The 18,701-nt window shown below is 37.6% G+C and overlaps 2 protein-coding genes across 2 annotated transcripts; both read right to left on the bottom strand.

Moving 5' to 3' along the window:
• Positions 1–11,258: 11,258 nt before the first annotated feature.
• LOC149258375 (putative disease resistance protein At1g61300) lies at positions 11,259–11,660 on the bottom strand. Its single transcript, XM_089413753.1, has one exon. It carries the CDS (start codon positions 11,658–11,660, stop codon positions 11,259–11,261), a length of 402 nt encoding a protein of 133 aa, XP_089269879.1.
• A 59-nt stretch (positions 11,661–11,719) lies between these two features.
• On the bottom strand, positions 11,720–12,139 carry LOC149258376 (uncharacterized). The gene has a single exon (XM_089413797.1). The coding sequence runs from the start codon at positions 12,137–12,139 to the stop codon at positions 11,720–11,722; it is 420 nt and encodes a 139-aa protein (XP_089269923.1).
• Between the last annotated feature and the right edge of the window lie 6,562 nt (positions 12,140–18,701).

Below are 18,701 nucleotides of genomic sequence, written 5' to 3' on the forward strand. Positions count from 1 at the left end.
ATCTTGTATTTAAAAAGGTATCTTGATTTATACATTCATTTTTATTCACCTGTGTACTATTTTTAATTTATAACTTACACATATATTTGTTTATTTTATAAAAGATGAGAAAGGATGATAATGGAGCGCCAGATAGTTTCAAAGCCTTTATTGAAAAAATAAAGATCGAAAGACTGAAGAAGCAATGTATTAAGAATGTTCAACTTGATCCAACTCTTAATCGTTTCATTTGGAATGGGCTAGACACTATTCAATATCAAGTAATACAAGGCGATTGTGAAGACATTGCTAAACTCATACCTAAAAGGGATTATGCCCTAGTCATTGCAGATATTCCCCATGGTTTCAATATTCTAAACATTGACTATGATAGTGACCTTTATAATTATCAAGCTCTTAGTAAAGTGGTTGCGGGATTTGTAGAGTCACGTCATCACCATTATGGAGATTTGTGACATTTCATTCAGACACACAATTGGCAATGATGTTGTCAAGCTTCAAGGGGAAAACAAATTGAAGGATGCAGCTTACATGGTAAGACGTTTAAAATGTATATTTGATTAATGTTGAAAAATTTATTTATGTACAATTTAACTGAACTTTTACTATTTCATGTTACAGGAAAAAGTCAAATCTTCTTAACAATGAAGATCAACAATTTATAAATGATTGTGAGTTCATTCATATTGATAGTTGGGCAAAAGATGATAGCCATATGTCTATGATTTTTAATCGGGTAGACGGAAAGAGTCATAGCCAAATACTGACTTATGATGATGTTGTGAGAAAACTAACATATCAAGACAAATAAGCAAAAGGAGAGATAGTTTACATTTATCAAAAACCACAATTATTGATTAACTATCTTATAGACATTTGTTCAAATGAAGGAGATTGGGTTCTGGATTTATTTTCTGGCTCATGTAAGTTTTATTATATGGAATTGAATTTCAATATGTTATTTTTTAATTAATATGTCATTGTACTAATTTAGTTCATTATTTCTTTTGTGCTTGATAATTAAGTACAACACTAGCATGTTGCCTTCAAAAAGGAAGAAATTGCATTGCAATTGAAAAAGATCTATTACAGTGCAATTTCATTCAGCAAAAAATTAATGCTCTTCAATTTCTTCCAGATGCAATGCAAGAAATTGGGTTGAAGAAAGGGGACTTTAGTGAATCACGTGTGGCAAAAAAGGTAAAGGAACCCCAACCACCATTACATGGAATGTTTGGAAAGACATACATTGGGAGATTCGCAGACATCAAAGATCCATTAGAAGAGGAAAATGAGCAAAAGGAAACAGAAAATATTGTGGAAGAAGACAAAGATGAAACTCTAGAGGATGAAGAGTTTGGATTACGTGACATTGTTGATTAAATTTAAGTTATGCTTGTAAATCAAAATTTGCAATGTTTTGACTTTGACATTTTATGAGAAGAATAAACACTCAATTAGGGTTGTTATACGTTCAATATTTGTAATATGTGATTTTCGCATTGATTTTTAAGTTAATCATTATTTTTTGAAAAAAAAAGTGATTATTATTATTTTTTGACATGAAATTCATAAAAAAAAAATATATCATTTAACCATTTTTAGTTAAAATTATCATATAAAAATTGTGATTTTGACATGTCAATTCTAGCAAAAAATTATCAAAACGTGTAGTTTTTTAGTTATATTTATGTTAAAAATGGTTATTTTTATGTCCATTGTTAAAAAATATTGTTTTTTAGAAACAATTATTCCATGTGGATTGAAAAATTAATTAAGGATGTATAAATATGTAGAATATCGAAAATTCTAAATATCGACCTTCTAATTTAAAAATGCAAAACAATAAAAACCTCACTAAAAAAAATATTAAAATTAAAATAAGAAACAAGAAAATATGAAGAAAACGAGCACTTCAAAAATTATCAAATTTACAAAATAATTATTTACATTTTATACATTAGAAAATTTAAAGCCAAAAAACAGGTCTTTTTAAAAAAGGGTGTGATGCAGAATACTCACTTTTTTAAATCACCATGAAAATCACTACCATTCTAAAACGTAATGTACATAAAAAAAATTAAAGTGCCAAAAACTATGCTCTAAAAAAAACATGTGTGTTCTGCATCACCCATTTTCAAAATCAGGTCACTTTTTTGCTATCTCTACCAAACGGGTAACAGTATCAGTACCCATTTCAAAGTTTACATTGATAACAAAAGAACCATATGCCAATGTGAAAATACCATGCATGTCAAAACCAACTAGGAAATTACACATGCAATATGTTACCTACAAGTATTCCCGCTAAATTTGCTTGATCCTTGCCTTCCTTAAATTTCCTTGTCATTCTTTTCTTTTCCTTTCCTTTCCTTGCTTGCTTAATTTATTTCTCCTCTTGGTGATTTATCCTCTTTGAGACAAATTCTAACACTAAACTGACAAAAAGATACCAACTTATGCTCTGTGGTATTTTTATTGATGAAGCCTCTAATTCCTTCAATTTTCCATTATTTTCCTTCATTTTCCTCCTTACATGCAACCTTTGACCTTTACCTTCCTTTTCTCCTAATTTCCATTATTTTCATAAATAATGTACCAAAAATACATTTTTGTCTTTCCAAAGCCTTAGCCTTGTCTTTGTCATTTTCCCCTTAGCCATAAAACACAACAAGTGATGCCCACTAGGATATTTTTCCCAACATTTAGCTTGGAATAAGTGTCCCTTGCCCATGGTCTTATTTTACCTTTATTAACTTTTATTACATGAACTTTTAACCCGAGGCTATTACACAGTTGTAGTTGTTAGGATATTTTTCCAGCCCGTGAGAATCATAAAGGTTTGTATAGTTAGAGTTATAACAGGTTCCCATGGATTAGAGGCTCAAAGAATAGGAAAAACCCTTGAGCAAACTAAATGAGAGAGATAGATCTAGAATGAGTCGAAAAGAGATCGGATAGGAGGTATTGTAAATCATTTGTAGATAAATTTCTATTCTAAATAGAAGTTATATAGTTTCCATATTCCCCCTACATGTGTTTGATCTGCATTTGATTATATATTCTTGTTGTATAAGTGGCCATGTGAAATTCAACTAAATGTTGCATATCATAGTCCTTGTTTGTGTTGCCCAGTGGTGGAGAAGTTAGGGAGATAAGCTTAGGGGAGATTGCGTGGAGAGACAAATATGATAAAGAAAAGCTCATGAGAGATGTGCAAAGGGAGGAGATTTGTTAGATTGTTAAGGTGACAGAGATTGACAGAGAGTAAAGGAGCATGGGAATAAAGGAAATGGAGGTATCTTAGGTGGAGAACCAAACCATAGTCGAGAGACTAAATACATATATGACTGTTATTTCAAGACCACCATATATCTAAGTATTGAGAATTGGAGGTTCTCACTATTGAGTCATGGAAAAGGGAAATCTAGAGTTCATGGTAGATTTGGAGTTTAGAGAGTGGTAGTGATAAAAATTCCTTACAAAGGAAAGTGAGAAATTTAGGGTTCACACTAAATTACAGGAAAATGGAACCACAACTCATGCGCATGTCATCAAATTGATAAAGTGTAGTGATAATCATTTATTTGGAACTAGGCACAGAGAATTAAGTGTTGAACAACACCTTGAAGAAATGGGGTCGGGACCCATTCAGTAGTTAGGTATCCACTCTAGGAAGTAGATAGAAAAGGGGCCAACCAACTGACTAGGCTCGGATAAGATTTGGAAGATCGGGGTACATTCAGGCCCCAACAAAGGTTTGACCCATCTCAGGGCAGGAGCCCTCCCAAAAAAAATAAAAAATCTGCGTGGATCGTAGAGGTTTGTAATTGTGTGGGTGATTTCAAAAGGGGCTGTGGCGTGGCGTCCTTTTGAAGTAACTAGGATTTATAGCCCTAGAGTACATGAAATGATCGCCAACTCATGGTGCTAAGTGGAATTTTGGGGTTTTAACCCACAACTCTCGAAAGCTTGTGTTAATTGTTGTGTGCCCCCTTGCGGGATTTTGCATTAGAACAAAAGGGGGTTCAATAAAATAACTTGGCCGTGGAAATATATATGTATATAAAAAGAAAACCTTAAATAAGTGGGGATGTGAACAGGGATTGCTAAAGATAGAGGGAAAAGTTGAAGACCATTTCATCTTTTTGCAGGGCTACGGTGTAAAAGGAAAGAAGAGGGATTTCGCCTTGAAAAAAAATAAGAAAAAGAGAAAGACCAAAACTCACGACTTCTGCTGTGTCATAAAACATAGAAAAATAGAATATTTAGTCCTATTGTTATTCAATAAGTTGATACACAACATTTTGGCTATCTCTTTGGTTAAAACTTTGCAATATTAAATTTCCTTTTTTTCTTTCCTTTTGAAGACTTAGTCATGATTTTCTTCTAGCCAAATGCAATAGAGTATTTATAGTAACATTCATTATAAAATAAAAGCAATGGATGTAATATACTATCTTTGGGATTCAATTTTTATGGCTTAATATGAAAATATTTGTGCATAAAAGGATTAAAAATAGCTTGTTTGCCAATAAAGTTATCAAAAGTTGATTGGAAGAAAAGAGATTTGCAAATATGTGAGAACAATGGACTAATAACTTAGTGAATGAAGAGGGCAAGGAAGGGTAAGCTCACATTATTAAGTTTCCATCATTGAGGGGTATGTGCAAAAGGAATAGTACATGTTTTGTTGTTGAATTTTATAACAAATCCATATTGTTAGTCCTCACTCATAGTGTCTTTCCTTGAATTCTACACAACTAATCTTTTGTTTGTTGGGTGACAAAAAATTTGTAATCGATGTTTTATCTATCATGGAAGTGAATTTTGTAGATTATGAGGACTATCATGACATCAAAACAATACACAAGTTTGTACCAAATGTATACAATAAAAAAATAAAGGTATACCATTCCACTTAAAATGTTTATCAAAAACACAAATTATATGTATTAATTATGAAAAAACCATTAGTTTATGTACTTTTGCAAATTGATCCATTCCCTAAAAGACATAAAAATTTTACTTGCAAATTTTCCATAAACCTTCAAGTTTGTAATATAGATCATAGAGCCCCAGTCACTCGTTTTACAAGGCCTCCATGTGACTATGGGTTCCCAGTCACATCCATATGCCTGCATGAGTGTGACTATGGCCTTTTTCTATCAGCGTTGTGCCATTGACTCCAAGAATTAAGGCTATTTTCCAGGGTTGCGGCTCAGCCTCTGCCCAGAAATCTATGAAACTTCCATAACTCATAAAAGACATGAAGACAATTCTTGTAAACTAAAAACTAGAACCAAGACTTGACCTAACCATCCTCAAATGGGACTCACATTGTGTCAAACACTTGGTAGATATGCAAGCTACAGGTCATGAATGCAAGTCTGAACATAAGGGACTGAAAATGTACCTGAGGTTTAACAAGAAGGGTTACTACCTTCTCTCATTAGTTGTCTTAACGTCAATTAGGTCTTGCATTCATTATTTATTTAGTTATGAGTTAAAAAATGAAAAGATTCATGACTAAGATCTATCATAAAACCATGCTTATAACTATATAAATAACAATAATAGCACAACCATTAAATCCACATAATACCCAATAAATTTCCTTACCAAACTTAAGAGAAACTTAGCTTTTGTTAACCATAGGCAAATACCAACTCGGTTCGGGACTTCCACATTCCACTCGATCGTAGATTGGCTAAGCCAAAGATCTCTTCAACCAATCACCCCTGTGCCATATTCCAAGCATGAATGTGGGATCTTATGGGATAAACCAATCCAAATACAACCAAGGGAATCTAAAGGTTAAACCACCTCCACCCTCTCCATATCATGATCACACATAAACCGATGTCGAGATCACAAAACCAAACCGAGATTGGATGTCTCATAATTTCTTCACCGTCCTTGAGGAATTTTCATGTCTCCACCATCAGGCATTACCGTGTATCTCGCCATCACCGATCAATGGATTCCTATGCCTGTGGGAATTTTCCTGAGACCACCTCACCCCAGATTCTGAAACCATCCGACAATCCAAAGTTGAAACTGAAAACAATCCCATCACACCATGGCTATCTAGAAATAGCAAGGCTAGGCTAAAATCCACTATTGAATCCCAACAAAATCCATGCCAATGACAACAAAAGAACCATATTCCAACGTGCAAATACCATGCATGTCAAAACCAGCTAGGAAATCACACATGCAATATGTTACCTGCAAGTATTCCCGCTAAAGTTACTTGATCCTTGCCTTCCTTAAATTTCCTTGTCATTCTTTTCTTTTCCTTTCCTTTCCTTGCTTGCTTAATTTATTTCTCATCTTGGTGATTTCTCCTCTTTGAGACAAATTCTAACACTAAACTGACAAAAAGATACCAACTTATGCTCTGTGGTATTTTTATTGATGAGGCCTCTAATTCCTTCAATTTTCCATTATTTTCCTTCATTTTCCTGCTTACATGCAACCTTTGACCTTTTACCTTCCTTTTCTCCTAATTTCCATTATTTTTCATAAATAATGTACCAAAAATACATTTTTGTCTTTCCAAAGCCTTAGCTTTGCCTTTGCCATTTTCCCCTTAGCCATAAAACACAACAAGTGATGCCCACTAGGATATTGTTCCCAACATTTAGCTTGGAATAAGTGTCCCTTGCCCACGTTCTTATTTTACCTTTATTAACTTTTATTACATGAACTTTTAACCCGAGGCTGTTACACAATTGTAGTTGTTAGGATATTTTTCCAGCCCATGAGAATCATAAAGGTCTGTATAGTTAGAGTTATAACAGGTTCCCATGGATTAGAGGCTCAAAGAATAGGAAAAACCCTTAAGCGAACTAAATGAGAGAGATAGATCTAGAACGAGTCGAAAAGAGATCGGATAGGAGCTATTGTAAATCATTTGTAGATAAATTTCTATTCTAAATAGAAGTTATATAGTTTCCATATTCCCCCCTACATGTGTTTGATTTGCGTTTGATTATATATTCTTGTTGTATAAGTGGCCATGTGAAATTCAACTAAATGTTGCATATCATAGTCCTTGTTTGCGTTCATTCCTAGTGGTGGAGAAGTTAGGGAGATAAGCTTAGGGGAGATTGCGTGGAGAGACAAACATGATAAAGAAAAGCTCATGAGAGATTGTGCAAAGGGAGGAGATTTGTTAGACTGTTAAGGTGATAGAGATTGACGGAGAGTAAAGGAGCATGTGAATAAAGGAAATGGAGGTATCTTAGGTGGAGAACCAAACCATAGTCGAGAGGCTAAATACATATATGACTGTTATTTCAAGACCACCATATATCTAAGTATTGAGAATTGGAGGTTCTCACTATTGAGTCATGGTAGATTTGGAGTTTAGAGAGTGGTAGTGATAAAAATTCCTTACAAAGGGAAGTGATAAATTTAGGGTTCACACCGAATTACAAGAAAATGAAACCACAACTCATGCGCATGTCATCAAATTGATAAAGTGTAGTGATAATCATTTATTTGGAACTAGGCACAGAGAATTAAGTGTTGAACAACACCTTGAAGAAATGGGGTCGGGACCCATTCAGTAGTCAGGTATCCACTCTAGGAAGTAGATAGAAAAGGGGCCAACCAACTGACTAGGCTCGGATAAGATTTGGAAGATCGGGGTACATTCAGGCCCCGACAAAGGTTTGACCCATCTCAAGGCAGGAGCCCCCCCCAAAAAAAATAAAAAATCTGAGTGGATCGTAGAGGTTTGTAATTGTGTGGGTGATTTCAAAAGGGATGTGGCGTGGCGTCCTTTTCAAGTAACTAGGATTTATAGCCCTAGAGTACATGAAATGATCGCCAACTCATGGTGCTAAGTGGAATTTTGGGGTTTTAACCCACAACTCTCGAAAGCTTGTGTTAATTGTTGCGTATCCCCTTGGGGGATTTTGCATTAGAACAAAAGGGGGTTCAATAAAATAACTTGGCCGTGGAAATATATATGTATATGAAAAGAAAACCTTAAATAAGTGGGGATGTGAACAGGGATTGCTAAAGATAGAGGGAAAAGTTGAAGACCATTTCATCTTTTTGCAGGGCTACAGTGTAAAAGGAAAGAAGAGGGATTTTGCCTTGAAAAAAATAAGAAAAAGAGAAAGACCAAAACTCACGACATCCGTTGTGTCATAAAACATAGAAAAATAGAATATTTAGTCCTATTGTTATTCAATAAGTTGATACACGACATTTTGGCTATCTCTTTGGTTAGAACTTTGCAATAGTAAATTTCCTTTTTTTCTTTCCTTTTGAAGACTTAGTCATGATTTTCTTCTAGCCAAATGCAATAGAGTATTTATAGTAACATTCATTATAAAATAAAAGCAATGGATGTAATATACTATCTTTGGGATTCAATTTTTATGGCTTAATATGAAAATATTTGTGCATAAAAGGATTAAAAATAGCTTGTTTGCCAATAAAGTTATCAAAGTTGATTGGAAGGAAAGAGATTTGCAAATATGTGAGAACAATGGACTAATAACTTAGTGAATGAAGAAGGCAAGGAAGGGTAAGCTCACATTATTAAGTTTCCATCATTGAGGGGTATGTGCAAAAGGAATAGTACATGTTTTGTTGTTGAATTTTATAACAAATCCATATTGTTAGTGTTCATTCATAGTGTCTTTCCTTGAATTCTACACAACTAATCTTTTGTTTGTTGGGTGACAAAAAATTTGTAACCGATGTTTTATCTATCATGGAAGTGAATTTTGTAAATTATTAGGACTATCATGACATCAAAACAATACACAAGTTTGTACCAAATGTATGCAATAAAAAAATAAAGGTATACCATTCCACTTAAAATGTTTATCAAAAACACAAATTATATGTATTAATTATGAAAATATTAATAGTAAAGCTATATAATGTTTTTTAGGAAAAGCCAAAGCTCATTGCACCAAAATTCACCATAACTCTGACCTTCTTTGAAATCTCACATGCTTATACTTTCTTATAATTTCCTATTTATAGTAGACAATGTTACCATTTCTACTTTTGTGTTTACCATTTTGATCTTTATAAAAAAAATTATACCATTGAATAACAACATAATTTTTTTTCAAATATTTTAATATTCATAAAAATATTTAAAATACTTCTCATTTCATCATAATAATCTTCCTCTATTAATGGCACTAAACTCATAAAAATATTTCAAAAAAACTCCTCATTTCATCATATTAATCTTCCTCTATTAATGGCACTAAACTCGTAAAAATATTTCCAAAAAGCCTCGTAAAAATATGTCCAAAGTAACGAAATATCCCCATCTCACTGAATTCTATAGGTAATTTCATTTCTTTAACTTATGACAATTAAAAATAACCAGATACTTCAAACTCTTTGTAGTATCAAATCAGGAAGGTCTTCAGACTTAGAACAATTTCACAATTTAAGATGAATCAAATTTGAAATTCACACAACTTACTTTGCATCTTAATCACGTGAGGGAACTCTAAACGGAACCCGGTCAACTTTGACATGTTGAATATGTCATCAGCTCAATTTGTCCATCACTGTAAGCTGCAAATTAAGTGTCTCCATCTGGGCCATACTCTCCGTATCCCTTCACTAAGTGTTTCTCGGTTGTTTATGATATGTAATTATTTTAGTTAGTGGTGTTAAAATACTCTAATTGGTATTGGAAAATAGAAGAGAGCGCAGAGAGATTACACATAACATAAATTTCACTTGATTTTATTAATTACATAAGGTTTTTATATATAAAAATTGGATCACTAACTTTAACAAATTATGATTTAGATATGAGTTGATTTCAATTTATAACAGTTAATTTTTAAACTGAAATCTACAAACTCAAAATAACAACAACATAACATGGAAACCTTACTTCCAACCAATTACAATAAAAACGAACCTTTTCCATCGCCTTTTATCACATTATACCCACGGGTTACTACATTAATCCAGCACTCCCAAGAAAGTGCACACACGTTACTGCACTAACTCACATCCGAGCACTTCCCAAGAAAGTGCACACATATTACTGCAGTAACTCACATCCGAGCACTGCGCAGAGGAAAGTGCGCACACGTTACTGCAGTAACTCACATCCAAGCACTGCAAAGAGGTAAGTCCTTTTATCTCTCCAGCTGGAGCGGTGGCAGAATAAATAATATAGTTCTTTGGGGTATTATTTTGTGAAACGGGCCTCGAATTGAATTTTTTTTAATATTTTAGGAGATTCCAAAGTGATGATTATAGATTAGGGATTGAAGAGATTAAATTTTAGATTATTAATGTTCATAAACTGGATACATTGTATAAGATTGTTGATAAAAATATTTCAAAATCTATCATTTTCATATATCTATAGGGAACAGAATCACATAGCAAATTTCTCTGTCCCAAAAATGATGCCACAGGTTGCTCGGGAAGATACATTTCCCTGCATTTTTTAATGGAACTCGCCATGGTTGTGAGAGCATATAACCATAAATATTACTCAGTTAGTTTGTGTTTTTTTAAATTAAGTTACAATTATGTAGTTGCATTTACAAATTAGTTTTTTTAAAAGAGATTTTTGTCTAGAAAATTAATACAGAAAATATGTGACTGTATTGGATAAGGGATTGGAAGTAAAATGACATACTTTACGTAAGAAGTTTTTCATGAATAAGAGATATAGTTTAGATAGCAAAATGATGTTCAGTTTAAAAAAAGAAATGGGTTTAGAAAAAATAGGAAGATATTGATTAGCATGTACATGTAAACAACTTTTGTTTGGTTTTTTCCTTAAAAAAATGGTCCTGAAATGCTACAAGGCAATGAATCATTCCAAATCATTGACAGTTACATTCCAGATAACTTTGGCATCTCAGCTGGCAATCCTGTGATGCTACATCCATCCAGAGAAAGGATTTGGAGGTTTGCAAGAGTTGTGAGAGATGCAGGCACTCTTTTGATGGCCATCAGCCCAAGACGAGAGAACTTGTTTTAAACACCCCACATTATCTGGCAATGGCCGTAGAGACGTCTGACTCAAATCAAGAATATTGACAGAAATCATACTCCCAATCACCTTTCTTGGAACATCTGTCAATTTGTTTCTCCCCATTCACAATGCGCGGATTTCTGGAGCTTCCCCTGATTCTGGAAGAGAGCTCAATTCGTTGTCGCTCAACAAAATCGATGTCTGGGGGGATCGGTTCAATCAAACAACGATCCGCTCGTGTGGGTTTTCGTGCCCACTCTCATTTCCCAGCACCTTCTTCTGCAAGAAGCCCTTGTCCTATCCACAACCAAATCAAAATCTGCACATAAATAACTTGATCTTCTATGCAAGCAGCAGCTAAGTAGAGAAAGCACAATTGCAGATTGACATGGTACTTGGCGAGTGAGTCGCAACACCAACATAGGCGATCATACAGAGCTTCGTGCTCTTGGCTCTGAACTGCCAACTGCCACTCGTGTGCATCAGTGATGCCTGCCATTGACCTCCCTACTACTTTGATTGCAAGGGGAAGCCCTCCACATTTGGCACACACAACCCTTGCCCTTCTCTCGTCGATGTTTGCTGGCAGATTTCCATTGTTATATGGAAACGAGTGATGAACAAACAAATCCCAACTCTTTTCTTGGACCAAATCTCCCATTGTTATCGTAGAACTCTCTGAAACTCCCATCTCCAGCAGTGCTCTTCTATCCCTCGAACTCACAATATTTTGGAGTTGGAGAGATCAGTGGTGAGCAGGGCCACACCCAATTCCTCTAGCAGTTTCCCACCCTGTCCCCAAACATCATCTAAGAACAGGGCAAACATCTTTGCGTGTATTCTCTGATTCAACCACATTTTTGCATCCTCTTTCTTCATATTTTGAACCAAATTTATTTTTGTTTGCATTACTATTTGGCTACAAAATTTATCCCTAAAGATTGTAAAAGAGGGAGATTGTAAAACAGTGAGCCAAAGCAAGAAGCCATCGCCAAAGAAAAGTCTCACCATTTGGCTCCTGAAGAGTCTTTTCAGAATAAGAGTTTTGCCAGATCCGCCGTTGCCAGCAACATCAATGCGGAAGAAAGAGCTAACATCTGCGTCGATCACCCACATCTGAAGGAAACCAGGATCTGCCATGATATGATTTTGTCACAGCAGTAACATACAGATGTATATATTTGAAAACCTCTCGAGGGTAACAAGAACTTTTCCCCTAAATTCAATCGATTCTTCAAGCAATACTGATCCTACGAAATCCTTAGTACTGTGAGTAAGCAACCATAAATTAGAAAACCAGAAATACTATTGCATTCCTAACTTGTAACTTAGGCATACTATTGCAGCCTACTTATAGTGTACTGATTATTCAATTGTGATGCTCAAATTGCATTGCAGAGCCATGGCCGATTTTCATACCTCTCACATCACGATTGGAATAAAGATGAAAGTAAAAGAATTTTCTTTTCCTCTGGTGTCACCATTGGAAAAAACAAAAGGTAGAATTTTGGTACAGAAATCAGTGGTGGAATAAGAATACGTGGAGGAACTTTGTTTTGATGTGACGGGGAAGAATTCACATATCGTGTGTCTTTTTAATGTCAAGAGAAAGATAAGGTGAAAGTAAGCTTCTCTACCCCACCACCGTAAAGATGAGCATAAAAGAGATTCAAATAATGAATCGGAGGTCTTTTTTTTTATGTAAAAAGTTGTTTGAAGTGAAAGCTGAGTACGGATGAGATTCCAGGTAATGAATGGGAGACCTTTGTTTAGGCAAAGGGAAGCATGGTATGATCATATTTGTTTTGAAAGGGCATAAAATGAAGAATATTGTTTGAATCTCAGTGGCATAAACATGGAAACCCTCCATTACTATGTCGTAAAAGGTTTATAACGTATATTCTTTCTTCTTTTATTCTTATTTATTATTTTTGAAAATTTTATGGTTTTAATATATATATATATATATATATATATATATATATATTTTAAATATTAAGTGTATTTTGAAAATTGAAAAAATAAAAAAATTTAAAAAGAGAAAGTTGAAGTGGATATGTTATTTAAAAATAAGTGATTATCTTTTTTAATAATTCATGAAAAAAAAATTTAACAAGTTCCATGTGTTTTTCAGAAATTTTTGTAAAAATTGTGTGGTGCAAATCTAAGAGTTCTTAATGACTAATCTTCATGGACATATGGTGGGAGGCTATGTATCTGTTAGGCCTCATGGCACCAAAGCATACCCCCATCTTGTTTGCATGCCAAATGCCTATGACAAGCACCTTGGTATGCAAAAAATTGGGAGGCACGAGCCCCTTGAGTGAGGGCACACCCAACCGAGATTCAAAAAATCTAATGTTGGAGTTTTCACATGGGCATGAAAGCGCATGTTTATGTGTTAGATTAGGCGGCACAGACACCACAATGGCACGACACGACCAAGCGACACACTCAAGTGCATAAGGAGAGAAGTCAGTCTAAACGACATGAGGTAGCATGTGGAAGAATGATGGAACAAATAGATCAAACAACACAAAGTCACATGGTGGCCTAATGGTGCAACGGTGGCACATAGCTAGAATGAGGGCAAGCTAACATGAGGCGAGATGACCACATGACAGGCAAGTCAACCAACCAAATGGACATAAAAAGTGAAGGGCTGTGGGGTGTTGAACCATTGCAACACACCATATATATATGAAGTGACGACAAACCAAAGTGGAGAGGTAGAGCAAGTGGAGTTCACAAAAATATAATAGAGAAACAAAATTGAGGGAGCAGTGATGGGAGCTTGGGCAAGTTTTCTATAAGGTAGAGCATCGAGTGAGCCGAGGTGACAACCAACTGAGGGAACTAAGACAAGGTTGTAGTGGAATGACCCAGGGTGGTGAAACGATTCAGTGGGATAGGTTTTTGGCTTTGTATTTATGTTGGAATTTTGCATATTGTAATGAAGGAACCAAACCTCAGCTTGTGTTGTGTATTGTAAGACTTTACATTATTATAAAAGAAGAGAAGGTTGGTGGGTTGTTTCATGTGGAAATTGTGCACATCTGTTTGATGGCATATTTCTGTGGATTGTGTATATTGCAATTATTTATACTGTATGGAGAATCTAACAATGTGCTTACTTTTCCTATATTGATAAAGTTGTGATTTTGCTAACTAACTAATTGTTGTCTTGATGGACTCTGACCCAGGTTTAGCATTAAGCAGCCAAGCAAATCCCTACAATACTGACCCTTTCGGCATCAATCCATGGAGCGCAGACTGAAGTCTCACCCGAAGCAGTATGGGGGGGATGCAAGAGCCAACTTTCTGCACCCTGAGATGGTTGTGATGTCGGTTAATTTCCCTAACCTTCTTTCGTGCAGATCGATAAGCCCTTTAGGGCTTATGAAAGTACTTCTCTTATTCGTTCTCGAAGCCTCCGCAAAAGTCTCTAGTCGTCCTTCACAGGCCCTAAATAGATAGATCAGGCACTTACGCGCCCAGTAATTACTCTTATTTCTGTATCTACCCAGATTCGCTTAAGTATTGGTTACTTTAACATGCATTACAGTTATCTTCGCGTAAATAGATATTCCTACTTGTGTTCATATGAAAAAGTAAAATACATAGATTTGAGCATCAATATAGAATTACTTCATATTCCAGTATTTAACATAACATAACTGCGATATTCATAATAGAAGTAAAATAACGCATATGCGGATAATTGCAGAATATTCCTTTTTATTAATAATCCATATTTCGAGTACAGACTCTGATTTCCTTGTGCACACAGCTGCAAGGGTCCATGCACTCAGCTGCGGACTTCTACCCTAGGCCTCTGTGCACTCAGCTGCAGAACCTCTTCCTATGCTAAGACACTTTGCTCTTAGCTCTCACAGACCCATACATAAAACATAGCATGAAAACTACTCCCCTCCTACTGCTTTAGACTCTTCTAAGACTCCCTTTTTATACAATCCCATGGTTCGCAGACCATGGATAGATCTCTAAAGCCGACATGAATTATACAAAAGAAGGGCAGAAAACCCTTAGTAACTCTTTACATCTTCATGCTTCGCGACCACAAAATGCGGAGACTTCACATTCTTTACACAAAACTTGGGCTTCTAACCCAAAAATTGACCCCAGGGAACCTATTCCCAATAGGCCCCCACACAAATCTGGTGACTCGCCCTCAAGTCACTCTGCTGGCATGGAGATCCTGTCGTGGAGACCTCCCAACTCCACTTGTACCACTGCGACTTCGGTAGTGCACTGTGTTGCCGCCCGCTTCATCTTCTCAACTAGCTGCTCCATCGCTAGCCTTACACCATCTACCTGTGCCTTCTGTTGCGTTTCGTGTAGACTAGCCAATTTTCCTTCAATGGTGGTTGTGAGCACATATGCTTCATCTAGCCAAGGCTTCAAACAATCCTTCAATAGTGCTTCCCTGTGCTATGATGCGTCCACCTGCTCTTTCTGTGCCTTTGCTTCTTGCAGCTTTGTTAGCCTTTGGGTAATGTCGACGGTGTGCGTCATTGCTTTAACCTCGTCATTTGTTGTTGCAGCTCCCGCGCCTCTATTTCTAGCATCTACACATTGGGATCCTCCTGTAAGCTGGTGACTACATCGAGCAACTGCTTGAAGAGTGCAGTTCAATCCTTTATTACACAATCTATTGCTGCAACAACATCCCTAACAGCTGACTTGCGCTACTCTCTGACTTCAGGCGGAGTCCAAGGCTGGGCCTTCAACGCAATTTCTGCAATCTTGAGGTTCAGTTCAAACTGAACCTTTGCCAATTTTGTCCTCGCTTCACGCACTCCGGCAGCGAGCTTCCAAATTCGCACATCCACTGGCTCATCTTCGGGAATGTCCAGCTCTGAGACAAACTTGCATGCCTCAGCCACTACCTTGGCCATGCGCTCATTCTTGTCTGTGATGGCCTTAAAGAGATCAATAACAAAGTTCTTATGTGCAGCCATCTGAACGTTATTCACCCTCTTCTCACTAATAATGTGTAGCACGTGTTGTTCATGGGCCGAAGTTCCACGATCACACCATCCTGCAAAGTGTGAAGGGCTTCACTTGGAAGCGCGGCCAAATTGAGTCCAACCCCTTTGAGGACACTAATAGTGGCCTTGTCAGCTTCGGATTCCATAATCAATGCTCCGTCTGGCAGTGCTATTGCCCAGGGATCCAGTGTGCACACCATCCCTACTTCTTTTAAGGTGGAATGTGCCAAATTAGTTAACGTCGCACTACTCCATCCCACACTGGTTTGTACCTGCGACCCTTGGATCTGCACCTCGCGCAGACCCGTTTGAATGGCGCTCAAGGCCTATTTCTGTTGTTGCTCGAACTATTACAACAGTTTCGCAGTCGCATCCCTCACCGCATCACCAACATCATTCAAATCACCTTTAGTCAAGGTGATTGGGTTGAGGGAAGTCTTGCTGGCCTTGGACTTCTTCTACGACCCTACTTTATCTTGTTCCCTAGCACGCTTAACCCAGAATGGAGTAGTCTCCGGGTTCGCCCCTCCCTGCTCTGATTGTTATTCGTCCTCCTTTGTCTCCGGGGAAGGTGACTTTTGGCTCCTATCAGAGCCACGCTCCTCCTCTTCTTCCTATCCTCCTGTTTGCTTCACGACAATGTGCTCTACCTTGGTTTTATCCTCAGCCTCGTTCTTCCTTTTCTAGGCCAATTATTCCATATTTAGCCTGACCTTTTCCTTTTTTCATTGCGCTGCAGAATTGCTAGACCCGACTATCAAGTCCGAAGTGGTGCGCCAATCTGCCGGCCAGTAGTCGAGGACCACTACGATCATGTCGTCTGTGGCCAGGTATGGAAGGTCATACCACTTTTGTTCAGGATCCTTCTACGCACGCATGGAGACATGGTGGAAGTCTGCCTTGAACTCCACATACTCTGTCAGCTGATCATAAACTGTAAGCGACAACCGCATCGTGCGGTTGATGGACTTGTGAATACTCATCTCCATCAAGATCCAAAAGACTTATTGTCCTTGACCTTTTGGGGGTCCTTTGTAGCCCAGAGCGAATCGAACTTTGCTACTTCCGATAGGTCCTGTGCGATCGGAGGAAACTGACAATCCTCTGGTAACTACCACGCGAACAACACTATGGACAATAATAGCCATGCATAGTGAAACGTTTTTCTTTGATCATGTGCCTCTCTATAGTTCGTGAGGAACTCCCTGCAGAGGTAACACGCCCAGTTGAACTATACGCCCTCCACGCACGGTGCCGCTAGTGACACTACTAGTGCCGGCACTTCATTTGCGCGACACTTCCTCATAATCTTTCCTGCCAATATCTGGGCGGCTACCTTGACTATGGGGTTGGTTATGCTAGTGATGGAGTAGCCACACAACTTCTTATCGAGCTTAAATTTATCCTTCATTGCTTCAGTGAGGTCACGCTCACCTATCTTTCCGCCAAATGCCATGGCTAGATTTTCTCCTGTGTGCGACAGTCGAGTGATCCTATGGATTAGCATGTTAGTGATCGGTATCAGCTCCTCTAGCCACAAGAACCCATTGTGCACCAAGCACAGCAACTGCTTGATTACTATCATGGTTATGGGCGTGCGGTTGTAGTGCGATACCCATAACATGTTTAACAGACCAACCTTATCCACCCCTTTTGCCCACTTTCTTGGCTCCAGCATGGTCACACCATTCTTTATAGTATATGCGGTGCATGAGTTGAGCTAAGTGAGGAAAGCTCTCCATATCAGCCAAATCCCAATCCCTATAATTTTAAATGGGGGATGCGCCCCAAGCGCGGTCCCTCAAAGGCGATTTTTTCTGGCATCAAGGGTGTATGCAGCGTGACCTTGCTTTCATCAATGTCCTTCAGAACCTTTGTCTTGCCTCTACGCAGAGGAATGTACTCGGGTAGTTTAGAGATAGGGTTGAACCTCTCAAAATCAACATCCTCCGCTCCCATGTCAATGTCTTCCTCATCCATAAGGATTTCTTCAACATCCTCTACACGCTCCAGGTCAATTAGCTTTCCCTTCTCCTACACAGTGGGCTTTTCCTTCTGTGGGCGCTTTCTAGGTGATGCATGCACCGGCTGTGGCACTTTTTGCTCGTCCTTCTTTGTTTTTGGACCCTCTTTCTTCGGCGTAGGCCTCGGCCTGGATGACCTAGGTGATTTAGGCCCTTCTGCCGGTACTTCGACGCTTGCAACCTTCGGGGTGGCTCCCTCAGCTGTCATTTCTACTTCTAGGGCAGTTCCCTCAACTGCCATTGCTTCTCCAATGATCGCGGTTTCTGTGGGCACCAACATGATACTAGACAACAACTCATGTGTCTCCTTTGGCAACTTCTCAAACGTTGAACTCACTATCAAAGCTTCAAAGTACTCACGTTTCATATGCACATGAGAGCTCAACACCTCAATTCTTAGAATGCCAAGTGTTTTTCACTAGGCATCCACCTATAATTTATAAGCATTTTCGAATTCAAATCCAACCGTTCCCCCCAAAATTCATTCATAAATGATGGATTGGTGGTAGATTTTCACAGATCTCACCCTTAAATTCTGACTTAAATGTCACCCCCCAGCTCCTTTTAGCCATTTTCCCACTGTCAAGTCATGAACAGTGGCCAAAACGGTCACTTTCCAGCTGCCCTGCATGGTCCCTTCATGGATAGCGCAGCTTCCCGTGCGTT

The sequence above is a fragment of the Pinus tabuliformis genome, chromosome 6, assembly GCF_031772625.1.
Source record: "Pinus tabuliformis cultivar Carrire ecotype Pingquan chromosome 6, CPIR1, whole genome shotgun sequence".
NCBI classification, from domain to species: Eukaryota; Viridiplantae; Streptophyta; class Pinopsida; order Pinales; family Pinaceae; genus Pinus; species Pinus tabuliformis.

Coding starts and splice junctions, on each gene's coding strand:
- LOC149258375 (XM_089413753.1), bottom strand. CDS start 11,660: ATGGGAGATTTGGTCCAAGAAAAGAGTTGGGATTTGTTTGTTCATCAC.
- LOC149258376 (XM_089413797.1), bottom strand. CDS start 12,139: ATGGCAGATCCTGGTTTCCTTCAGATGTGGGTGATCGACGCAGATGTT.